The sequence below is a fragment of the Cygnus olor genome, chromosome 9 (genome assembly GCF_009769625.2).
Source record: "Cygnus olor isolate bCygOlo1 chromosome 9, bCygOlo1.pri.v2, whole genome shotgun sequence".
Classification (NCBI taxonomy): domain Eukaryota; kingdom Metazoa; phylum Chordata; class Aves; order Anseriformes; family Anatidae; genus Cygnus; species Cygnus olor.
The window spans coordinates 15,589,443-15,615,384 of record NC_049177.1 but is presented as its reverse complement, the minus strand read 5'-3'; the positions used below and the strand labels follow the sequence as shown (position 1 = coordinate 15,615,384).

Sequence of the window (25,942 nt, the reverse complement as noted above, 5' to 3'; positions counted from 1 at the left end):
TTGTCACTGGTTCCTGCTAGCCCTTAGTAAATTAGGAATAAATACTTGCAAAGAGAGTTTCATTTTTCTTTAGCACTATTGTGTGATGGCATCTGGACAGATAATGCAGCCACGAAGTGGAACTCCTTTATAAAGAAGTGCAAGTAGGAGCTCTTCTGAGGCATGCAGGCAGAACCCTGCAGCTTCATATCAGTAGTCAGCAGTATTTCAAACAGTGAGAAGATAATGGTCACTCTGAAAGGTGAGAATTAGATTTCAGTGGTGGGATTTCAAAGCCAGGTGCCATTCCAGCAATTGTGACCACAGCTGGCTGCAGGAGAGTCACAGAGAAGGGAGGCCTGGGTCAAATCACACTTAAAGATTTTGTGCATCTGTATGGTTGTAAAAAAGGCTTTTAAAGTGCGGAATGAATATAATCTTCAACTGCTACCAGGAGGACTTGCTAAAAAGATGCAGGGCAGTATCAGCCAGACAAGTTGTGGACAGATGTCTGATTTTTTCAGTGTGTGAGTGCCTACAAAACACAAGTATTCTGCTTCACTTTAATTTTCCTCGCTTGCAATTAAGTGAATGTGGATGTCTCTCATGCTTTTCTGCTCACCTTGAAACACTGAACCACTCTGGTTGTCAAAGGGTGCTCAGTGGTTTTTAAAAAGCCAAGTTCCTTTGAGATGTCTGGCAGCAAGGCGTATCAGTGTCTTCATCAACTGTTGGTTTAGTTTTTTTTAATGTGATTCGAAGTACTGCAAGGTGCTAATCAACTTATTTTTTAGTCTGTCCTGCCCTCTTGTGAAACCAGATGTTGCGCTTAAACCCTGAGAAGGGGAAAGTGAACCCAACCAGTGTTATCTGTAGATGAGAAGCTTGCAAAAAAAGTAATGCAAACTGCACAAATGGAGAAAAATCTGATAAGTCTATGGTCTTTCTAAGGCATTCCTTCAACACGGACAAGTCTTTAGAGGCATTTTTTAAATGTGTCTTTTTTAAATGCTACCCCACTGTAAATGGCTCTTGCTAGCCACCAACATCCACTCTGCCCCTCAGCTGAGCTCCAGCTGTTCAGATCCTTCCTGCTTTGTGAATTAATGTAAGGGACAAATGTAAGGGACAAATGTAAGGGACAAAAGCTGTTGAGAGAAGAGATGAGGAGAGGAGGCCGGGCAGCCCTGCGTCTCGCACGCAGCTGCCGGCAACAGCTCTTTCAGCATTGGACAGAGCTCTGCAGGGCGGCTGGGACAGGACGGGAGAGCGAACTCCCCGGGCTGTGTCGGGCACCAGAAACACTTCCAGGGGCACGCAGCATTGGGCCAGACCTTGCTGAGATCTGGGAGAGTTTCATCACAGGTAAAGCAGCACCAGTGAAGGTCCGTAAGAAGAAATCACAGCAGCTTCCCTGGGGAAAAGCTTCTCCGGAATGTAGTTCTGGCTGGATGGGGACTTCAGGAACGCGCTCCTCTGATGATAATTCAGATAACCCAGTGGAAATTTAAATATTCACTTATAAACCAGTATAAAAATAACACTCCCCATCTGTTTAACTAGTATTGGTCTGTCTTGTAACAGTTCACTGACCATCTGTTACTGTGGCGTAGAGAGAGACATTATGAATCCACTTGACTGTACGCATTTCAGACTTGGGTTTATTTTTGGTTGCTACTACATATGGACCGTGTTCTGTTACTCTCCATGTGTTTGTTCACAAGGACTTCTCTGCACAAGTTTCCTTAGGAGGGGTGTTTCAGAATGGGAGAAGAAGGAGAAGAAAAGCAATTAATTTTCTACTTCAACAATAATAAATAGTTTCTAATTTGGATCCCGTCGCACTCCCTCTTTCCCCAGCAGGCTGCATGGATGGATGAAGCAGCCAGGGGAGGGTGGCAACTCAGAGATGAGCTGTGCGATTAATGAAGTCGCTGTCAGGCGTGCATAGTAAAACTCAGACAAAATGAATCACTTCAGAGTTCTCTTGTTGGTGTTTCTCCCCTGTCTTCCTTCTGCTAAAAGGTTTTGCAGGTTCTTCAGGCACAATCTCAGTGCTCGTTAGTTCCCATATCCCACAGGTGCTGTAAATTAGAGTTGAACTTAGCCAATCTGATTGGTTTGCAGGACCTGCTTGTGAGACATGCTCACGGTTTTAGCAGTGATGCTTTCAGTAGCCCAGGCCGGAGTAGCATCTGCACCAGGCAAAGATGAGGGAGAAGTGGCTCCTTTCCAGGAGCAAGCAGCCTTATGGAAAGGGACTGGTATTTGGCCGGGCTTCTTCATGCTGCAGAGCACCATTTATTGCCACATCTGTGGTGCGCGGCTGTCTTGTTGACCCTTACTGAGTTCAGGGTTGGTGAAATGCATTGGAATCAATTTGTTCTGAAGATCATCATGTTGTCCCTTGTGGACAGCCTCCAGGAAGGGGCTCCACAGTCCCCAGAGCTCTATGGGGTGCTGTGTGACAGCGCTGGCTGTTCTTCGTGCCTCTGTTTTACAACAGGGTAAGTTCATTCATGTCTGTAGTCCTCCTGCTGCTGGCTGGCACGAGGTGGAAGTGAAACTTCCACCGCCTAACCACGTATTAGCTAGGCAGCCATGCATCTGCTAAGTGATTAAAGTAAATATTGATGTAGTCTCCATTCCTTTCATAGAAGCATTTTAGAAAGGCAGTGCAGATGATGCAGAAACGTTCCAGGACTTAGTCTGTACCCATTGCTCATAAAATGTTCCATACTTTCTTTGTAAGCTAGTTTATTTAGACAAGCAACAGCGTTAATTCAGGCATCACCTGATGCTCCAAGAGAATCTAGTTCAGTTCTACATCAGCCAGAAACCATCACGACTCCTTTTGTCAGAAACCCTTCTAGCACACGCAAGTGCTCTGGGGAAAAATACAGCCATGATAAATGTTCTCCTGGGAGAAGTGACACAAATACCTAGATGCAGCCGTACCTCGGTGAACTGCTGCTTCCAGTCTGGGGAAGAGTTTCAGGATCCTACCAGGGCCCACAGTATTACTGACTGTTAAGCAGGAGGAGTGGGCTCCTGTGCAGGGTGGCCAAGCAACAGAATCCTTCCCGCTGGGAACTGATAGGGCTTGTGTGTGTGTGTAAGAAAACAATAGCAGACATGTAGACCAAATAGGATTACGGTTGTGCATTAATTATAAACTAATTAACCCCCTTGTTTTTAGGCAAGGCCTACTTTATAAAAATCAGGTGAAAGGATTTCTTACATATATTACTTACCAAAGCTTTGTTAACATCTCACCATCTTTAATCCCTCTCTGTTTTCGCTTGTATTTAGTAATCTATCTGAATTAGCAGTGGTGTGACCCATTCTCTGCAGAGGCCAGGCTGCCAGCTTATAGAAATTACTGAAACGAGGCGCCAAAGTAATGTAAGGACAAATGCCTCCTCGTACAGATTGGCATGAACACTGGAGGCAGCATTTGAGCGTAATATTGACTAATTATTTAACCATGAGTGGCAGCTCTGAACATTGTGTTCTTTTTGCTTCGCTTCCCGCATTTACTGTGAATCTAATTACGAAGGGAACAAGTATTTCTTCTCAGGTCGCTGAAAACACAGCAGCTAGCTTTGGGAAAGTGCATGGGATGCAAAGTGGAGGCAGCCGTGAACTGCGCGTCAGCTCGTTGTTGTACTAGAGCTAGTACTAGCGTGCTTCACTAGTACTCGCTGAGCAGAGCGAGCAGGTGTTGGTGGGAATCTGCTCTGAAAATCCAAAAGCTGCCAACAGGAGAAAAATAGATCTTGGACTAAAAATATATAGTTTGAAATGAGCTGCTCGGATTATTGAGAATGTGATTTTTTTATTTATTCTTTTACATTATTGGTTGGTTCCTTTGTTCCTATCCAGAAGGCTTTCTTTTTAATGATAATTCTTTCTGTGATGTCAACAAGAAGCGTCCTCAGTTGGATGCATTTCAACAGGGGTCATGTGTATCGGGAGACAGGACCCCTAAGTGAGTAATGTAAGCTTCTGGCATTCACTTTCTGTGCACTTTCTCCCTACTGCAGAGGGAAACTTTTCTGAATTTAAAGCAATATGTATGCATAGTAATTATCTGGACCCACAGAATGATAGGAAAAAATCTTCAGTTCAGGCTTGAGAATGCAGATGGTCATCTTATTCTTTCCTTTTCCACTATCTTCTGGCTTCCTCACCCATGCAATGAAAAACAATAGATTTCAACTCCTAAATAGCTAAACCACCAAGCACGGCAGTAAGGAGGGGATTAATTTTTAGGTGCAACATTGAAGTTTGTGACACCCTGAGCAATTAAATGTGTATCTAATGAAATTTGAGTCTGATCCTACGTATTCCGCATCCCCTGAGAAGGCAGCTGTCTCATCAGGTGGGTTTGTACATTCAGGTTGGACTCATGACACAGATCTCAGTGGAGATTTGCATCCTGGCGTTACCCTAAACAAACCCCTCTTTGTGCTGAGGCATGAAAGCTTGATGGCTCAGCTTTTACTTGAAAAGCATCCTGTTGAGGTGGCCTTGTGCTTCACCGCAGTCCTTTGAAGAAAGTCCGCCTTGACTGTTGGGTTTGTCTGGTTCAGAGGAACATGGTTTTAGCTCAGCCCAGAGGTGAACAGTGAAACCTGAGTGCGCGCGTCCTCCCTGGCCACGTGTGTGGTGTTGGGATCTCCAAGGGCACCCAGCTGCCCCAGCTTGTTGTGGGGCTGTCAGCTCAGCCTCTCTGTGACTTGCTGGTTTTCTCTTCCACAGTTAAAAAGGCCCCTTGGAAGATTTTGTTCGGCCCTAAGGCTCGTTCAGGGAGTTTTGGGATGCAGCTGGAGGACAAGTGCCCCACTGGTGGAGCACAGCACGCTGTATTGCTCACCAGACCCCAGCCTCCCCCCTGTGAGCTTTTGGGCTGATGAGCGCAGCAGATGTGGCAGGATAAGGGTGTCATTGGGTAAAAGACCACACTGCTACTGCCTTGAGGGGCATTCTTGGAGGCTGGAGTCATGTGCAGTGTAAATATATCCTCCTACCCTTTCATCTGGAGTCAGATGATGCCAAGCTATTATATTAAACGCTGTGTTGTAGTGTGTACTCTGTGGATGACTTTGTGAATGATACTTTTTTCCACAGTAAATCAGGTGGAAATCCCCTAGCTCTTGATCAGGGTGTTAATACCAACCATATCTCTTGCTTCCTTTCCATTAAGCTTTATTGAGGTTAGCTATGGTCGCTACTTGCCGATTTTCCTCTGTGAGAAATCTACTGGCTCTTTTTCCTGGAAGTGCCCACTGGATGATTTTAACTACAGAGGTTATTGAGACATGCCAAGACCAAGATGTCAAGGTTGGCCTTGAACATTTGTCTCCGTACTACCGGAAAATTTATTTCGCAAGTAAAATGATTGCCAAAACCCCATTAGATAACTTGATGTCTTCTGTTGCTGGTTATTTCCAAAGTCTGCTACAGGGCTCAGATCCCAAAAATCACTTTTAATAAACTTGCAGTTGCTTTGTTTGTTTGTTTTAATTTAAGGTGCAATTTCTGCAAACACAAAGCTGCACCGCTTTCTCTTTGCCCTTGATGCTGAGTTGGTTGTGCATATTAATTAAGGGCCATTAGCACAGTAAGTGCAGAGCAGTGCAGAATGTGACTGAGCACATGTGCTGTGCTGCAGTCTGCTGCGTTCTGTGGTGCACCACTTTTTGATGGGATTTGAAAAATTACAGGTGAAAACACACTCTTCCTTTATTAGCCACTATTATTAGAACCATATGGCTTGAGCTGAGGAATAAATTGTGCCTGGCATGTATCAACCTAGCATGTCTCTGCAGATGAATATCATTTTTGAAGTGTAGACTAAAGGGGAAATGAAGGTGGGTTAGTGTTGTTAGCACAAATAGACCAGGAAGGAGATGCTGGCACTACCTCACATTTTTAAGGCCATGCCACTGGCTTGCTGGAGGATGATGAAGCAGTGCAGGCAAGTTCTCTATAGGAATGCTGCTGTGTTGACATGACATACACTTGCACGCAACTTTTTGTGTTCCCTCATAAAGTGAGAATCATCCTTGTTTGTGTAGAGCACAACACATGATGCAGAACATGAATCCGTGGAGGGTATTTGCATATTGGCATGCTGCTGCTGGGCTGCTGAGCAAAGTTCAAGATGAGACCTTGGCCACCCTTGCCTGGCTTGTCAAGGAAGAAGAATGTGTGCTGTCACACTGCATAAGATCCTCTGGTTTTGAGACGAAACATAAATCCTCCTATCTCTAAGCAGCCTTATTGCAAATTACTTGGACTCAGGGAGGAAGTTAGGCTTTTGACACACTACTTCATATTTTATTGTTTTGTGCTGCATGTATTTTGTACAGTACATCATCAAGGTGATGGTCCCTCTTAAAGACAGGAGCCTAGAGTAGGTGGAAACCACAGATCTGGTCTGCCCTGGAGATTATATGAGTTACCCCTTGCCTAGAGGGTATGGTGAGTACAAGCACTGTGGACACACAAGACTTGTGCTGTGCAATTACTAGGAAAATCAAATGCTACTTCCTCATTCTCCAGAATTAACTGCATTTAATAGGTCCTCAAACATATACCGTGTTTTCCTCCTTCGTGGGACAAAGAAGTTTGTGAAGCAATCTAAGTCAGTTCCAGATCTGTTCTCTCTTGTTATTTCTTGGAGGTGTATGGGCTTGTTAAGTGTCTGCTGCCTTCAGAGTTTAAGTCCCCGTTGGTACTGAAGGGCATTTGACCAGGCCTGCAGCCTCGGTGTGCAGGTGAGGCTGGGGAAGCAGCCGCTGCTTCGCCTTGCATGCAGTGCAGAGATAGGCAGCCTCCCGGGGCGAGCAGGATCCCGCTCCCGACTGCCATCCCTCACCCAGCTGCCATCGTGGGAGAGCCTCATCGATCCGGCAGCAGCCACTGCCGGCCTGACATCAACTGGGAGCTAAAAATACCACGGGGCGGAAAGAAATAAGCGACACGTAAATATAAATCCCTAATGCCTCAGTAGGGAGCATTGCATTTCCTAATCATTCAGTCAAATTGTTTAAAGATTGATTAATACTGGAAAGCTTCTCGCTTCCACCTTGGTCACTGGTCTGTCCTTACCGCAGCGCTTTTAGGGGAAGGCAGAGGTTTTCCTTTCCTGCTCTCCTGGTTCTCCAGCAGCCCACCCCTTGCACGTATGCCCTTGCTAACGAGGTGCAGCGGTGCGAGCTGCGCTGGCTCCTGCAGCAGCTTCCCAAAGAGCAGCACGTTTGGGCAGCAGCAGGGGGACGGAGGGCACAGCACCGCATCGCTGCCTCCACGCCAGCACAGCTCCCACGAAGTCAGCCCGCTGCCTCGCACCACCCGGCCTTGCCACCCACCCTTCCTCATGGCGCAGGTTGAACGAAATACCGCGACGGAGAGAAAATGGCGAAAGTGTTTCTCCCCAGCCCATCATCTGGCTGCCTTTGAAAATGAAAGGCCAGCGTGCTTTCTTTCCTGGGGAACCACGCGCCGAGCAATCGTGCTCCATTGTTGCCGGCAGATTTGTTTTTGCGCACTCCAGCCGGGAGGAACGGCGCTCGCGGGGCGAAGAAGCTGGCGCAGCGCGAGCGAGGTGGGAAGAGGGGAAAGAGCCAGCAAGTGGCAGCGAAATCTGCCGGGGCTTCGCCACGTTCCCTAGCAACCCGCGGCCCCGAGAGCCGCTCGCGACGTCTCCTCTTTATCAGCGCAGCTGCATGCGATGTACCAGCCTCGCCGGGGTCTGGCTCGCGCTATTTTGGGTTTAGAAACCGAAGCGTGTGATTGCGGCGCTGTCATGGGCATAAGGACTTTTGGATTGCTCTCTTGCACAGATGGGAGCAATTCACAGGGAGGGCTGGGAAAGTGACTTTCTGTTCTTGCTTGAATGTTGTCTGGTGCCGGCTAGTAAATACCATCTTGTGGCTTAAAGATGTTGCGATGAGTAGATGAGATAGCTCCCCTGCCGTTCCTTTTCCCCGTAAGGTGGCATCACAGGGATGGGCTCGCATGGATGTTTCTGGAGTAACTCCCTTTCCTGCCAGCTGCTGCAGACACACATGGGTCTTTGCACGAGAGGCAAGCGGAGCGTTTTGCTGTCTGGGGCACTCGTGCTCATTTACCGCATGCTTCCTGGCCAGGCTCACTGCACCCTGTGAGGCTTTAGTGGGGATTCAGCACTGAGTGCCAGGTGAGCATTCCCAGGAACCTGGACAAGACAAACCTTTCATTTGTCTAACACAAGTATTTACAGCCCACACACTGGGTCCTCTGAATTCCAGCAACCTTTTGTACCAGAAGTCTAAGCTGGAGACGCAATGTTTTGGAGACGGTAAAAGAAGGGCAGTCACTGTGCCTGTTTAGGACCCAGCTTCTTTGTCATACCACTTCTGAGCAAAGTTTCTTTGATTTAGAGTCTGGAACAAAACCATAAAGCCACTTCACACATGAGCTTCCTTTCCTGTAAGCAGCTTCAGCCCTGAAGATGATCCATAGGGCCTTCAGCTGGCTTTGCTCAGCTCCGTTGCAGAATCTGTCACAACCGTTGTCACAATCACAGAAGCATAAACAATAAGGCTGGAACTCACTCGAAGATCTGTCTGCTGCTCAGAGACAGGATCAACTCTGCCTAAGCCATTCTTCGGAAATGTTTGTTCCTACTCAGAAAAGCCTCTGTGACGGAAATTACAGCTTCTCCCCAGGCAATGTCTTCCAGCACTTTGCTGTCCTCTCTGTTTCTCCTCCTCCACACTGCAAACCCCCTCAAAATGCCTGGGTGATTGTCAAATACGTGTCCAGCACAAGGAGGGGGCATGAGTCCCCTGTTTAATAGTGTAAAACAAATGCAGAGGGGCAGGAAGGGAACATGGACAGCAGATTACGTAGTTTTGGGGGGAAGAGGGAGGTGTCTGCAAAGAGTTTGAGGTTCACGGCATTTTTATAGATAAGCTTTTGAAATCTGCTTTTTTTTTTTTTTTTTTTTTTAATATGCTACCCTTGGAAACGAAGGTAGGTGAGAAGGAAGGTGGATGAGGCACGCTTGCTGTGAGGGCTGCTCCAAGGGGAAACTGGCTGCTCAAATGGAGCAAGGAGAGAAGAAGCCCTGAAGACCAGCTTGGTCTGATCTGAGAAGTGGTAGTGGTAGTTCATGAAAGCCAGACTGAGAGGGGCACCACAGTTAGCACAAGGGACTTTAGCTAAGTAAGCCCTAGAGTGTCACCTGCAAGGAAGCAGGTTTCAATCACCCATATCCCCAGAGAGAGTGGGGTCTAAGTCTGCAGTGCTTGCTTTTGGTCTGGCAGACTGGGAGCCAGTTTCCTCCCTGCATTGACCTCGTTGACTCAAATAGTGCCTCTCGACCAGCCCATGTACACCTGAGCACATTGCTCACTTTGGCACACTGAGCTAGACCCTCCGCTGCTGTGTAAATCAGCGAGTTCCCTAGAGCGACTGATTTGCACTGTCTGAAAGTCTAGCCCATCCTCTACAAGTAAATTCTGCAAGCAGAATTATATTTATCTTTTTGTTCTTCCCCTTCAGCCTTTGCTCAGTCAACCTGCGAGCTGCTTAATCATTAAAAAACAGAAGGGGGCTGCTGCTGTTGTTGTGGTTGAACAGGACATGAAAACGTTTCGCGGACAAAGCGAGCTTTTAAATACATCAAAGTGGTCCAGGCACGACGCTGTGTCCTGCCACAGCCCTCGGCCTCCTCAGCTCTAATTGCACATGCCACCGCCTCCTACAGTGCACCCCATCCTGCACGAAGTACTGCTTGGCCAATTAGCGGGATAAGTTCGTCTCTAGCCCAGGAGCTATGTGGATAGCCTTCCTCGCTGCGTCTCTGTACATGGAGGAATGTTTTGACAGCTAAACATGGATCTTGTTGAGCTGTCAGTTCTGCTCACTCTCCCAAGTGTTTCTTATTTATTGAGTCATCAGGCTCTTCCTGACCTCCTCAAAGTCAGCCCCAGCCTGGCACAAATGACAGCACAGAAATACAGCTCAAGCGTGGCCTTCTGAGCAGGGCAAGTTTCTTCAAGCATTTCATGCCTTGAACAGCGCAGATCATGAGGTCTCCAAGTCAGAGCAGTGGCTATGCCCCCCGGCTGGCAGTGGTCTTAGAGGCTGCAGCTGGGGAAATTCACATTCCCTCCCTTAGTGCACAGCCTGTGTGGCTGCCAAGGTCTTGGGTTTTTTTAAGAGGCCAATGGAAAGGCAGGGGACCAGGGAAAGGAGCAGAATGGCTCTGAATCCAGGGAGCCTTGCATCCACTTCTGGCTCCTAGCACTGGTCTAGGACCCCGTGCTCTTCATTCGAAACCTGATCTGGCTTGGAGGTCGGAGGTACTTCTGCAGGACACAGCACAGTCACCACAGAAAAAGCACCTATGCTCTTATCATCTGGAGCATTGTGACCACAAAGTAGTTTTGCGTTTGAAAAGTGTGCCCCTGGTGGATGTGGGATCACGCAGTAGGTGCAGCAGGGGAAGCAAAGGGGAACCTGTGCCCTTTGAACGCCGCATAACCCTTCGCTGAGGGAGTGAAGTGAGCCTGCGGGTGTCCTGTTGTGCATGTATCCAGAAGCATCTGACCAATCCCATAGTCTGAAACTGGTCGTTTTTTGGTTAGCATTGGATAGGTCTTGTATGGGGGAGCTGATTCAGTAAAATAGCTGATGCTGATACCTCACATTTGTTCTTGCTTTCCTGCCTGCTCCCTGTTCTGAGGATGCTGGTAGTACATCCTTCCATTTCGTACTGCTCCATTGCACATTGGTCCTCCCTCAGCCACCCTCCTTCATGCACAGGGTGCACACAGCTGGCTCTCCATGTGCTCTTGCCAGCTCTGGAAGCTCCTAGCCATGTTGCACTTTATTCTCCTTCCTCTCTGCCTCGTCACATCCTCTCCTCCAACGCTGGGGTCTGTCTCAAATCCCCTACTGCACACTGCCTTCAAAGTGCCCTTCCTCTTTTTGCCAACACTTCTCTCTTGCCTTTGTAGTTCTTCCTTTTTTAATTGTTATTTTTGTGTTGGAAAAGGTTGTTTTGCTCCTTCCCCTGGCTCTTTCCCCATGTTGCCAGTGCCCTCATTCTAGCTCTGACCTTGACGTCACTGTTCCTGCAGCTGTTCTCCAAGGGCCGTCTCCTTCTCTCTCTGCAAGCAGGATCACCGCAACAGCACAGCCAGCTCAGATCTTCACCCCTGTGCCTGCACGTTGCAAAGACCCCTTGAATATTTAATACCCACAGTGAAGCTTCCTGCAGCATTTTTCGGTAGCCTATAAACTCTGCTTCTTTGCCTCCCTGGCACAATTTGACCACCAGGTGGGATGTGCTGGGTCCTCAGCCCGTGGTTCCTTCCAAGGGAAAATCATCCCTCGTCTCTTGCTGCCCTTTGCTCGGCTCCCACCTCCCACTGATTGTGGGAAATTCCTAAGCAGGGGCAGAGTTTCAAGGGAGACTTGAAGCTTTTATCTGAGTAATACTTAACTGCCCTGGACTGTATTACAGGAGAATTATGACTTTGTTGAGAAATTTCTACTGCTGTGAGCCAAATGAGAGATCATTTTCATAAGTACATTGGATGAAATAAATGATCATCTAGATGACAGGCATTTGCCCTGGCCTTTTTGCCAAGTGCAGTATAGAATGTGGCACTGCTTTGTTCTGAAAATATTATTTCTGATTATCCTGGGGTAATTGATAATGAAACATCATCTACAAGTCCCTTCTAGAGCAGCAGTGCTCAGGCTATTGAGATGAAACTCACTGGGAACTGCAGCCTTTCACTCTCTCCTGCTTCCTTTCTTGTGCATTACTCCCTCTGCTCTTGATGGGACTGTTTAGTCTCACCACCTTTTCCCCTACTGCTAATGTGTCGTACCCTGTGCCTGATAGTGCTCGGCATTACAGAAGCATCTGCAAGTACATCTAATGCCTTGTGGATGCGGGCTGCACCACGAGCTTGCTGCTGAACACTTTCCTGGGCTGTAACAGGCAAAAAGCATTTTGTCTACAAGCAAACTGTCCACTTTTGATGGACACCCCTGTTTCATCAAAAGGGAGAGAGATCTTTGAAAAGTTTTTAATGACCGGTCATTACGATCAACTGCAGTCGGGTAATTTTGTTAAAAGGCCATTGTCAGAGCTGGGGCTGGAGATGCAGAGAGGACAGGGCTTGCTGGTAGAAGTGGTGTATGAGAGCTGCTGCGAGTTACTGCTCACGTCCAGGGAGATTGTTCTGCTTGAATTAAATTGCAGATGGTCATTGCAAGTGGTACTTGATGGGATGTTAGATGGCTGAGCTGGGATTCAGGCAACCTAGAGGTACCTGGAGAGGGCTCTTCACGAGAAGAATTAATTGTTCTAAATGCAATAAAGCTTCAGTATAAAGCAATCCAGCAACAAAACCATCCAACCATCCACGTAGATGGGATAAAATATAGAGACACTCTAATTGAGGCAGAAATTAGGGAATGAATTCTGATCTTTACTGCTTTACATATTGTCTTGAGCTGTGTCACTGCCCTTTTAATACTCTTCTCCATGATCTTTCACCGCAACATCTTGAGGTGCAAGCAAATGAGCTGTCCTTTGACTTTGAAGAATAGCAGTCTGTCTTCTCATTACTATTTGCAAATTCTCTTTTCTCTTGCATCACTAGAAAAGGTATCAATTTGGATGTATTTTGTAACCTTTGAAGAGTGGCTTGGCTGAGGAGCCAGGCAGTTATATGACTTGGGCAGAATCCAGCTGTCTGGACAGTCTGTTAAGTTTCTGCCTTCTCTCCCTTGACTCAGTCACCTGGGAGGCTGAAAGTCAAATGAAGACTCGTACTCTGTGCTTACGCTCTCTGACGTCTTCGGAGCTCCCCATCTGCTTTCCAAAGGAACTCATACTCGTGTTGTTAAAAGGGCTTCGGACCATGCAGTAACCACTTCAAGAGATGGGGTCTGTGCAAACCTTAAAGAAAAACAGCAAAGCTCTTAGGGAGAAAGCAGCTGCACATGAGGGACAGAGAAGAGATGATTTTGGGATCAGAACATGAGTAAAACAGAGAAATCTTCCTGTCCTGAGAAAAGGAAGACATTTCTGAGTGCTGCAGGAATATAATTTGCTTTTGCCACACTATTGTTTTAGCTAATATCATTCTTACAGCTTTTATTTATATAACAAGACACCTCCTGGGCAGCTGAGGGGCATGTTGGGAGAGCAGTGTTTCTTTTGAAGACATTATAATCTTACAAGACAAAACGTAGACACATTGAGTGGAAGGAGGCACAACTTGGCAACCAAAGATAATTAATAATAGTTATAATTTGTACTCATTCAGCATCTTTCATTCAAGGATCTCAAAGCATTTTGTAATCATGAGTTCATTGAGGCTCTCAAACTCTCTTGAGACAGCCAAACATTCTGAAGACCATTTAAAACAGCAGGGTGCAGGATCAGACTGGTTAAGCATATTGCTGAGGATAAAATTCAGGAATCCTGCCCTCCAATCCTGTAGATGCTGAACCAAGTGCCTGCTCCAGTCTGAGAAGCTTTTTTTCTTACTGTAATTTATATATATATATAAATATATAGTCTTTCAATGTTAAGCAAAATGTGTAGTCTTCATTTAAGTCACTGGCGTCCTGGGAAGTGTAATGGCCCATGTCACAGTTGACTAAAAGTGAGACTACAGATAGTGGGTTAAACACATTTGGTTAACCATTTGTTTGCTGTTATAGTTTTCACATGAAAAAAAATTAGATTGAAACCTGTCTTGATGATGGAAAGTGATGTGATTTTAAGTTTCTTTGTGTATTAAAACAGAAACCCATTTGCATATTTTAAGTATCTTTTCTAGCATATTCAGGCATCTGGCAAGAAAGCTATATTTAAACTGTTAATACAGTATGAATGCAAGTTTCACATGCAAAATTAGTACCATTAAAATGGTGAGATTTATTTTTCTTTTGAAACAAGTGATGCCCCAGCACTTCTGGTTTTGTTACCTGATAAGGCACTGCAGCTGGGAGAGCGTATTTTTTCAGCGGGCGACGAACCTGAACCGCAGGGCAGGTGGTGCTCCTTGCACAAACACCCTGCCAAACCCCCGTCACTGCCTGGTGAATGGCGGTGAGCTCCCTCGTCGCTGTGGTCCACCAGGGAGGGCACTGCACCCGAGGTGTGTGTACGCACGCCCGTCGTGTCGTTTCCCATCATCTGCGAGAATGGTTAAGCTCTGCCTTGGTGAAGTGCTTTACGAATGAAAAACTTCAGAAAGAGCAAAGCTCAGTTATTTCCTTGTGGGTTAGGGATGCTTGTGGAAGGATGGGGTTTGGAAGGAGAGTCCTTTTCTAAAGTGGTTTTATTGTGGTGATGAATTGTTCGGGCTAATTGTGTTCGGTGCGAGCAAACACATTTCTTTGCATCATTACAAATTTTGGAGCATTCTCATTTTCACCAGGTGTGTCCTCATGCTTGACCTATGAGATAGGGATGTGGCTTGGTTGGTTGGGAGACCATGAGCCACTACAGGGTGCCAGCCGCTGTGACCACAGCCCTATGTCTTTCAGTAGTGCTAGCGTGGATTTACAACAATGTTCTGTACATCATCTCCCCAGATAAGAAGCCCTAGATGGCACTATGTACCCCGAGGTTTATAGCCAAAATGACAAGAAATTAATTCAAGCCCATCTACAGCACTTCCCTATGCAGCTTGGGACTAAGGCTTTGAGACTGTCATCTGCTATGGGTGCTTATGGCTCCTGCTGTGAAATGCATATTTTGAGCTGCTGATAGCAGTAAATACAATGCTTAATTAATTAATGTTTTAAAGGCAACCACTGGAAGCTTACATTATTATGACATCAAGAGAAGGGGAGTCGATAAGCAGGCTATAGGGTCTTTACTGCTGGTGATGATATGTGGGAATGAGAGAGTACATGACTCTGAGCCCAAAGACGTGGCAAGGCAAGCAGCTAGAGCAGAATAAAGCTTTCTATCTTGAAACAAATAAAAGAGTAAAAATAGGACTTCCTGATCTAATTTTATGAAGCAGAATAAGGTCTTACAGCCAAAAACATAGGGCCAAAACAATGCAGTTTACTTATCCATATACTGACATAGCAGTGATGCTTCATTCCGCCTCTCAATAGTACTATCCAGCTTGTGCCTTGAATTCCTGGCTACTAAAATGTCTACCACCCAAGTAAGTAGGGTTAATAGGAAAACATGAAACAAAATAGCCCGCTCCCCTTTCTGTATGAGAAAAGCCTTGACAGGTAAAGCGTATTTGTGTAATGATAGAGCCAGGAGGCCCCAGGCAAGATAAGGCGCTGCTGCACTTGTTTCTGTATATACATTTAAGCAGCAATGGGACATTAACATGTAGTGCTGTATAGGTGTTCTTATTTGAAATGTAGTTTAAATCTGCTGTTTCCATGTTATCACATGTCAAAGATGCATTACTTGGAGATTTGTTTGTTTTGCATTTCCTAATTAGAAACAGCCAATGTTGCTCCATAAAAGCCTAGCTCATCTCCTGTTAACCCCGGGTATTGTAAACAAACCGCAGTGTCCAGCAGGAACAATGACCCTCCACAGCAGAAGTGGAAGCTGTCATTTAACAAAATCATGCTCAGCGCAGAAGCAAGCACCAGCCAGCGGTGTTTACAGATTATCCAACTTCGCTAACACCTAGCAGAAACAACCAGCCCTTCCCCATTCAAAACATAAGTGAGAACGTGAAGAATAGCAAGAAAAGCTGTTTAGTCTGTTTGCATATAATAGAATGCAAACAATCCAAGGACAAAACAGTCATGCTTGTTTATTACCGTGCTTGATGATTAATAAGGCAGTCTCTGTATAGTTGCTTGCATCATAGGAGCTTGGAGAGCTTTGTAGGCACTGATTAATTAATGGAGAAATATCATTAGACCCATTTTACAGGGTAACTAAGGTTTATTTAGGGTGATTCTGTTGAATTTAGTATCGATGCACAGAGGCCATGACTTGGTTTTCATAACCGTGACCTAAAAGCTGGGTTCCAGGTAGTCAAAATAGGCAGTTTAATTTTCATAAGGCTTGGGAACTTCTCAGCTATTTAATGATTTTGCATTCTGGCTCTATCATCTGGCTTTTAAAACTATCAGACAAGATGCCTCCCCTTCCACCTGTCCACATCCCTGTTTCAAAGTGTAGGAAAAAGAGACATTTGGCCAGAATCACAGGCTGACCAAGTTAAAACAGACAGAAAGAATTCATTTATATTATTATTATTATTACCCATATTTTGTGTAACACTGTCACAAGAGATTTTTGAAACTAGAAGCTTAGCAGGATTTGAATAGGACGGGAATGTGTGTGAATAACTAAGTGAGGATAGAGTTACAATAATGAAGTTTAAAAATAAAGAAAAATATCCTCTAGAGCTTTGGAGTAGTTACAAAACTGTCCTATTTCAAAGCATGCCAGTGTTTAATAAATGAGGGCTCTGCTGCCAGAGCTGCCCGTTCTGGATTCCTGGTTTGCTTCGGGAAGCAGTGGCAAGGCACGTGGCCTGCGAGGGGACCGAGGGCTTGCCCCACTCTGGCTCATCCCGAGGGAGACCTCTCTTCTGCTTGCCCAAAAAACTTGTGTTTTCAGGCCACTTGCGTGGGCAGGAGGTCTCAGGAGGTTGGTGGGTATCCCCTCGTACAGGGCACCTTCTTCAAAGGGATGTGACAAATTATTCTTCAAGAAGAAGTAAACCCAGGAGTGTGCATGCGGCAGAAATCTAGGCAGAGTCGTCTTTTCAGGAATGTGTATGTACTTGGACAGCTGTGACTTTTCACTGGGAAAATAAATCAAGAATTAAAATATTTTTTTTCCAGTGCATCTCCTCTGTAAGAGGGTTCAGTTGGCCTTAATTATAGACTGAATTACAGCTGCAGGCAATCTTGATATTTCTTTGGGAGTTCAGCTCATGAGAGATGTGGCACCATGCTGAATTTTTTGGTCTGAAAGTTTGCGATTGTTTTGGACAGTCAATAACTTAAATGAAAAAGCATGGTCTTTGTCAGGCCATTGAACAAAAAATGTGCTGAGATGTTATTTAACTGTTTATTTAACTGATGATCAGTTTTGGTGAGTGAAGTGAAAGGAAAGTGCTAACTTCATGCAGATGAACAAAAAGGAAAAAAAATGAAAAGGAAAGTAAGTATCAGTGAGAGATGTTTCTGGCTGCTTTTCAATTCCAAATTGGGCTAATTCTACCTTCTGAAAAGAAGATAATTTCCACGTTTCTGTAATTGGGAACACATAATTGAAGTTATTTTCTCTCAGAGAGAAGAAACTTCTTCTATAGCATTTGCAAATGGACAAGAAAAATGACCACATACAGTGTACTCTGAGTGATGGCGCATTCATGACAGCGTGATCTTCAGATGTCTTTGTAGATCTTGTGTTGTGATTTTTACCCATTCAGGTAGACCTTTATGTGCGGGTGGGGAAGGTTTGTGTTGGAGCGTGCAACGCACTGCCTCCAGAGCTCCCTTTTCTGGGCAGCAGAGCACCAGACAACTGATTACCAGTGAGGTCTGGAGTACAGAGCACAAGCCAGAGAAGTGCTGAAGCAAATGTAAACTCCACGTACCAAAATAATTGTGCAGCCATTCCATGCGACTGCTTCTTTTGACCTGGCTTTTTAGGAACTGAACTTTAATGAGGAAGATGAGCCAGATGTTGTTGCAGCGCTTGGAGTGGCACAAGTGATTAACTCACTTCCTTTCATTTGTAGCAGGAGATATTTTCTGCCATGGGGTTTAACCCTAGGGATGCTGGCATTTTCCTAGGCATGCCATTAATTAAGCACGCAGGACGGTGTTTACTCATGAATACATCTGCATCTGCAAAGGCAACCACAATTGTCATGCTCTTCCCCAAGGTTGCTCTGTATTTGATGGCAATAGTGAAGATTAAACTCGGGTGCTCCTGCTCCCAAAGTATGGTCCCTGCTTGCAGACCATGGCTCTTTTCTATTTTGTGGGCCAGTTTATCATCTGTGATGTTGCTGGGATTAGCCAGAGTGATGCTCGGAGGGTCTGGAAGGCCAGGTTGCCATTCGGCACGGGCCACAGCTCTCTGTAGCTCAGGCAGTGTCCATTAGTGTGTGCATCGAGGCGTCGTGGAGAAAAGAAAATGCATGAAGATAACTGTGCTAGATTAGACAGTAAATTGGATTTCTAGACAGCCTTGATCATGGCACAGATCAGGAAAAAATAGAGGAAGTTTAATAAACAACATAGCTCTGTTTTGTAAGGAAAGCCAGAGTTATATTTTTACCCTGACCTAACAAAGGAGGAGGAAGGAAATTGTTTTGCTGAAACAAGCACTCTAGATCCACTAAGGATACACTTTTCTCTCTCTGTTTGTGTGCGTGCATGTCCCAGCAAACTCAGCAGCATGTGCATATGCATAAAGTGCATTTTCCTGGAGGCATACAGTCAGCGTGTGCCATGCTAGGAGAAAAAAGATGTGCCTGTCACTGCTTAAACGTTGGTCAAAAAAGCATAGCATTTTAATCAAAATAAGTTAAGATGTTTTCTAACATTGTGGTTCGTATTTGTTATTTTTGCTGATCATGGATACTGGATAAGAAATCTGCCCAGTTTGGAAAAGTGCAACGTAGATAAAATATGAGAGCAGCCTATTTGTTGTGTGTGTGAGACTATGTGGTCTCCAAAACCAGAGAAAGTCAGACAGGTCTGCAAATCTGCAGGTTTGGGTCTTTCAATTTAAATGGCACAGCCAGAGCCCTTACTGAAGCAGACATGAATGGGCTCCCTGATCCAGAGAAGTGGGAAGCCGGTGTGAAGGAGAGGGAGAGGGGTCACACATTGCCTGTCGCAGGTGTCCCACCAAAGCTTGGCTGGCACCGGGGCCAGGAGGCACGTGCTGATGCTGTCTGCGTGTGGGGTGGCCTTGGGTTGGAGAACAGCCCGAGCATGTCTACAACATTGAGTCTGGCCCAAGTACTCTGCGGCTGGAGACAGGGAATAGGACTCGCAGCACCCTGGGCATGGATTTGTTTTTGCCTCAGAGCCTGCGTGTGGCGAATCACTTCAGCTCCACGCATCTTGCTTCCCTTTCTGTGAACAGACGGCAGCTCATGCCTTCTGTTTTGGTCCATTTATGTTATCAGGCCTGAGGGTAAAAGCAATGTTTTAGATGCTGTGTGGACAGAGCCCGGCAGAAGAGGCTGGAGCGTGGTGCTTGCACGTGTTCATGCCACGCTGGTGATCGCTAACAGGGAAGAGAGAAGGGCGGGAGCCATCATCAGCTTGGGCAAACCATCCTCTCAGTGAAAAGGGAAGAAGTCCCAGTCAACGGGGTGGCAATGGTCATTTCTTTCTGCACGGAAACTGAAAGAGGATGAAATAATATTTTAAGATGCTTAGTTGCCAGATTGATTTCTCAAGCTAATAAATCCTTGGCTGCACTTGCTGTGTTAAAATATATGTTCAGGCAAGATTCATGATCAGCTCTTAGGAACAAGAGAGCAAAGGAAAAAAATGCTGTTCTTCCAAGATTAAATGCTTTATATTTGGCAGCCTTAATTGGCTTATTAATAAACCCTTTTTTTCAGGGTTATGTTATTTATTATTTCTAATGAAACAGTTGTTAACTAGCCTTCTAAAAACAGTCACAAAACACTGGCCAAGGGCATCTGGGTATGCTGGGTCAAGTACCTGGCTCTGAAACTCTTAGTCATGCGCATGGCCTTATCCACACCAAAATGATATATCCCACCAAGGTGGCACTTACATGACTTTGAAAGCAAGTGCAAGCCCTGTGCATCATACAGGCGTGTCTCCCCATACGAAAAAAAAAAGAAATTGTGGTAATCCAAACACAGCATGGTTGCATTTGTACAATAGAGTTTATGGAGCTATGTGCGGACATTCAGGATTTCCAGATGTTCAACAGCTTACTCAGAACAACTGCTAGGCATCTAGAAATCCTGGACTAGGGTACAAAATCCTTGAGTATTGCTCAGGAAAAAGTCTTCAGCAGAAAAATAAAACATCTCTGGGAAAACCTAAATGTACGGTCAGTTCAATCTGTATTCTCAGTCATGGATGCTGGACGCATGGCAGATAGACCTTGCACAGCCTTACAGGGACATTCATCCAGCCTGGGGCTTTTTCCAGGTGCCCTTTGTTCCAGGGGACCGTGCCAATCATCTCCTTTGTGCAATGCTGCTCCATTAGAGAGCAAGAGATGGGCAGGCAGCAGGTACAGCTGTCCTATTGTGTGTGCACAGCAAATCCAGCACTTCCAAGAAGTGCAGTCATGCTACTGCACTCCTGGGTGCAGCACGTGTGAGGTAGGTCAGGTCAACAAGCAAAGGGGGGTGAGTGATGGCGTATAGTTTAGCACGGGCCCTAGAAAAATAAATACGACAAGGTCAGGAACGTGCAAGTGTTTGGTTTCTTGGAGTGGGTGATTGAAATATTATTGCTAAGTGCCATTTGGAGACCTCTGCATTGATTGATGTCTCATTTGAAATCTCTTTCTTGCCTGAAAGAAAAAAGCATGAAAACATTCGGGTAATTCTCTTGCAGTGCTTTAAGGCTGCTGTTCTTGTTGAGCATGACTGGCTCGATAAGGATTCGTCATTTCAGGTGTAGTCTGTATAAGCTAGATGGAGGTGGCCGATGTATTGTTTCTCTGACAATCTTACATTTTCTCCCCATGTAAATAGGTAAAGAGCATGAAAAGTGCTTCCTTATAGGCTGATGTTCAGAAGTTTATGAAACTTATAAGGTCCAATCTTATATAAGGTCCAATCTTTGATGAAGAGAGCAATTGATCAATTAAATAACTTCCTGTACTGAAATACTGCATTTCATAAATAAGTTAGTTTTCCCATGCAAGTCTTTCAAGAAAGCAGTGCACACAAGGAAAGCTTCTGTCAGCATTTTTTAATCCTGAAATGACCGAGTTTCTCACTGCAGACACCAAACTTAGCTTCTTCTAAGAAACTCTTAGGCATGCGACTATTTCTGTGCTTCTCAAAATATGCCTGTACTTCTGCTGTTTTCCAGGGAGAAGACTCACTGAGACAGACTTTAAATATTTAATGCCAGCTGTTAGTACATGAAGGCCAAGAGGTCTCAATTTTTAAGCACATACTAAAACCTTTGTATCCCCAGTACTAAAAATCTGTGGACTAGCTCCTGCTCTCGCTAATGTTAACAGCGGGATTTGTGTCAAAACAAACAAGAAGAGAACATAACTAGCAGCTTGGAATTATCTGTCTTTGTCTATATACTCCACCACTGTAGGAATGATTGTTCTAGCATCTCTTCTATTGCATTGTTAAATGATGGAAGCTTTTGCCAAATCCAAACTGAAAAGCTTCCAAAGTCTTTTTCAGCGTTGGAAAATGTTTGTATCAAGTTATCCTTGGAATAATTTTCTTCTTTATTTATTGCTATGTGCTACCCAGTAGACACCTAATTATGAGGCACAGAGTACTTCTCATTCTAATAGGATATATAGCACTTCACTGGATGTTTTTAGGAGTCCATTTTCATTACATTAAATGGGATGTTTACTTGTATGAATCCCTTGGGTTTTAAAAAAAGCAAAAAGACAAAGAATGAAGTTCAACACTGAACAGTCAATAGACCCTTTTACTGTAGGGGAATTCTGTTATACCACATCACAGACTGTTCTCTGTTTTTTTTAGAGTGGGTATCCAAGCTCTGGACCCGCATCAAGCACTCCTGCCTTCAGGCCTGAGGATGAGCTGGAACATCTGACCAAGAAAATGCTGTATGACATGGAGAATCCTCCCTCTGATGACTACTTTGGTGAGCAGTGCTATGTCACGTTAAATCAGTCTGTCCATAGCCCCTTTCTGTATTTACCAGGTTTGGTAACAGGAAAGCATGACAGCTGCACTATTAATGTAGTGACATTCCTATTGATAGATTTGCTTTCCATGCTTGGGCTGGAAGTGTAATCATCCATAGGAATTCCTCTGTAATTTCAGCATAAATCTCATGCTCACTTGCTGTATGTTTACAGTCTTCCTGGTTATAAAGTGGAATTTTTTAACGTCTGGTTCATTTTGACACCACCTGTACCCAGCTTCTGTATTACCAGGCCGAATTCAGGTGCTGCATGCTGTACTGGTCACCTGCCTCACTCCTCCCTTCTCATTTCATCTGCAGAAAGCCTGGCAATGTAAATGCGTTCTGCTTCTGAGGCATGGATTTTCATTTTCGCTATGCTGCCATAGATTAAAAGGAAACCCAGTTTGAGTCAGTCGGGTTAGTTTTATATGGACACCCGTTAGCCCAGAACCGGGTCCAGCAAATATGAGGAAGACAAATCTGAACTGATTGAGTATAACCGATTGGGTATAACCATGTCATCTTCCTTGCCTGGCAAAAAGATAAGCAGTTGATTTCCTTTTGAAATGGTGTATAACTGAATTATCTCAGACATCTATAGGGATAAAATACATATCTTACTTCTACATGAAACACAGGTGGTACAGGCTGAACTCTGCATTAAAGTCAAGAGACTTGGGCATATTTGATACATCTTGCCTGTGTGTTTAGTTTCTTACAGGCCTGGCTGACAGAATTGTTAGGAAACAAACTGCTTTAGTTTGTAGAGTTAAATGCTAGGGGAGGCCATTCATTTTGTCTTCTCTGCCTTCCTTTATTTTAGCAATTCTGAAAAATTTCATTTAGATTGCCCCATAGGTCTATTGGTTATAGATTTTGGTTGGACAAAAGCATTTCTGGCTTAAAGAAACTTCAGTGGTTTTGTGTAATCGAAAAACAGGTAGGACCAAGGTTTAGCTAATAGACAGGATCTGGCAGTGACAAGGATCTGATTACATGAGAAGGTCAAGATGTTCTCATCAGATAAATATTGCCCTGTGAGATGCAGTAGGTATCAGTCCCCGTGCTCCATCAGTACCCTCTGCTTTCCATGGCCTCCACCCTCACAGCCAAAATGTCCTCTCTATAAACATCAGCTGATGAGAAGCACGGATCTGAGATGTAAGCGAGAACAACTTACCGAAAGGAGGATAACCAGAGAGCATTTTCTGTGTTGCTGCATTTGACTTCGTCTCTGCCCCATATCCATTTGCATTCACTCTCTGGTGTTTTAAAAGGGAAACGGCAACCAAACAAACATAACATGTATTTAGCTATTAGCGTGGGCAGGCAAAAAGGAGAAACCTTTTTCCTGCTCCCTTCAGGCAAATGGCTGAGGCCCTAAAGCATGAGATTTGATTACAGTCATTTTCTTAATGCAGAACCGTAAGTGGCAGGAGCCGGACTGAAGCCCACCCCACTCTTCCTATAGCCCAAGAAAGTAGTCAAGTTGAACAAAGAATTTGAAGACTCACAGGATCCAAGGTCAGAAAGGACCTTGCCATTATACAGCCCAATGTCCTAGTCTCAGTTTCTCCCAGAAAGCTTGATTGAATCATGACTTTAAAAAAAATAAAAAAAAAATCTAATCTTATCTTAAAGACTTCAAGCAATGGTGAGTCAACCACCTACCCTGATAAGCTGTTCTAGTGATTAATTTTCCTCACAGCTCAGAAATTGCTTCCTGAAGTGGAGCTTTAGTTTTGTTTAGCACTTGTATTTACGAAGCTGAAATGCTAGGGTTTTGCAGACTAATAATGTATCACTAAGATGGCTCTGCTCCGTTTGGGAGTGTGGTACATCAAAGCTCTTTCTTCCAAAAAGGATGCATAGCTCAGAGGGTTGGAACATAAAGTCTCTCAATGTTAGGTCATCAATTTAGCTATCAGATGGGAGGTCAGACCAATGCCATGCCAATAGCTCTTAATTCTGCAGGAGAACAGGAGATGGAAAGAAGCTTCCACATCATACAGAAATTTTAAGAGTGCTGTTGTTACAAGCAGTAGCATGGTCAAAGAGCGATGCATGATGCAAACTGGAAGATGAAAACCCAACAACCTGAGTCCTATCTTGGGCAGGTGATGCTTAATTACAAGCTGCACCTGACCGATCTAATTGCATTAAATCTATGCCACTGAAGGTCATCTCTGAAACAGTTTCCAGCCTTGGCATTTTTGATGTGCAGATGAACTGCATGTAGGGCTGAACTCCTCGTCAGCTCTCTAAGCATGCTGTGCCCCATGCAGCAATTTGGGAAGCATAGCCACAACTAATTATATACCTACCAAGAAAAACGCAAAACAAAACCAGCAGTCCTGGGGCACAACTGCTTTTTATGGTTGGATAAAATCAAAGAGGTGGTCTGCCCTCATCCTCTTAGGTTTGTTCCAGCCCAAGCTACTCTCAGGGGAAAATGATCTCTGGGATCACAATGGTTGAGGCTTTTTGATATGGCAGTGCGGGCCAGGAGTTCTGTACTAATTCTGGCTATGTCAGAGCTAAATACCCATCTACTTGAGCTGTCAGCCTAGTGCCTTTCCACAACTTCATGCTCATGCGGAAGGAAGAAATTAAGTGTGGGAGGAAAAAAAGAGTCTTTCAACTTTGGTTAACTGTCTGAACCAGTATCTCTGCCTTTGTTCTTTATTTGTTTAGCATGGTAGCGTGGATCGTACAAGATTCATATGGCACATTGATACAATCATCAGAAAAAGGACAAATGGGCAGAGACATTGACTCTGATTTGCATTAAATATCTTCTGCCTGAGGTCTAAATGCCATGGTAATTGTAGCATACCAGATAGCTGTCAGCTAATCACTTTTATTAGTTTGAATTTAGAAAACTGGATTTCAGCATATTAAAAGTTGGTTAAGAACAGATAGGTTTTGAATTGAGGAATCTAATTAACCTTGCTAGAAAGCTGCAAGGCGTTATATTAAGTCATGAAAATAATTTGTTGGAATAATTACATTTGAACTGTCAGGCTGAAGAAAGGTCATTTTACTTGGCCCGTCAGCACTCTGGGGTCTTTTCTGTAACTGTCTTCCTTCTGCAATTTCACTTTCTGTATCTCTGGTTTGCAATCAAGCTATTTTGTTTCAGCGTGGGCAGAGTGGGGGCTCCTGGGGAGGGAAGAGGAGTAGGAGCCACTAAAGGCTCGTTGCCCTGGAAATACCAGCTGGTGCTGCTGGAGACTGGGTGAGCTGAGCTCAGGAGCAGGACAACCCGCACTTCCATCACGTCTGTGCTCACCACAGCACCTCTCAGTAGCTTCCCTGGGTGCAACTTACTGAAGGTGGTTTGAGAGACGGGGAAACTGCTCTAGCCAGCGATTGCTGACCAAAGCACACACAACTGGCACCATGGCAGGGTTCACGCTGCATTCCTGAGGAGCCAGGGTGCGTGGTAAGCCAGAAAGCAGCATGCTGTAGGCACACTTGGAAACAGCAAGATCACAGTTTGCAGCTGTTTGTTGCCTAGACGTAGGGCCCCACCACGATCTACTCACTGGGAAATCCTCTAGCTGCCACTGACAAGGCAAGGTTTAAGCACAGAAGTATCATAACTGAGTAACATAATTAAAATATATATATTTTAGGAGTTAAACATGCATGCTGGTTATTCTGCCTCACTCCGTTTTGTTGAAAGCCCACTCTACTATACTACGTCCAAGAGCTCTGATCTTTGGTCTATATCACCTTCTACCCTCTTGTAGGTTACAGAATGACTTATGGAGTGACTTTTCCTCAGAAGTCCTTGGCAGATAAGCAAATTGAAGTCTCCTAAGTCTAGGCTACTCTTTACTGCTGATTCAGTTGCTGATCTGTGGTAGTTGGCAGTCTTTAATCAAATCCCTTTTTATTAGAAAGGATTCCCACGTGTTGTGCACTGTGCTGTAAGGATGCTTTCTCTCTGTCACAGCTCTTCCAGTTGCTAAATGCATGATTACAGATAGGCATGTTGAGGGAAAAATAGAATACTGTGTGGAGTGGAAATTGAATAAGGGTGGAAGAA

At 44.9% G+C, this 25,942-nt stretch overlaps 1 protein-coding gene across 23 annotated transcripts in view; it reads left to right on the top strand.

The window, feature by feature from the left end:
• The window catches only part of LOC121074997 (LIM domain containing preferred translocation partner in lipoma), a 336,312-nt gene that overhangs the window by 229,120 nt on the left and 81,250 nt on the right, over positions 1–25,942 (top strand). For all 23 annotated transcript variants that reach the window (XM_040567725.1, XM_040567731.1, XM_040567729.1 and 20 more), the window contains one exon: positions 21,720–21,843. In XM_040567725.1, coding sequence (XP_040423659.1) covers positions 21,720–21,843 — 124 coding nt within the window. The remainder of the gene's footprint in view (positions 1–21,719; positions 21,844–25,942) is intronic.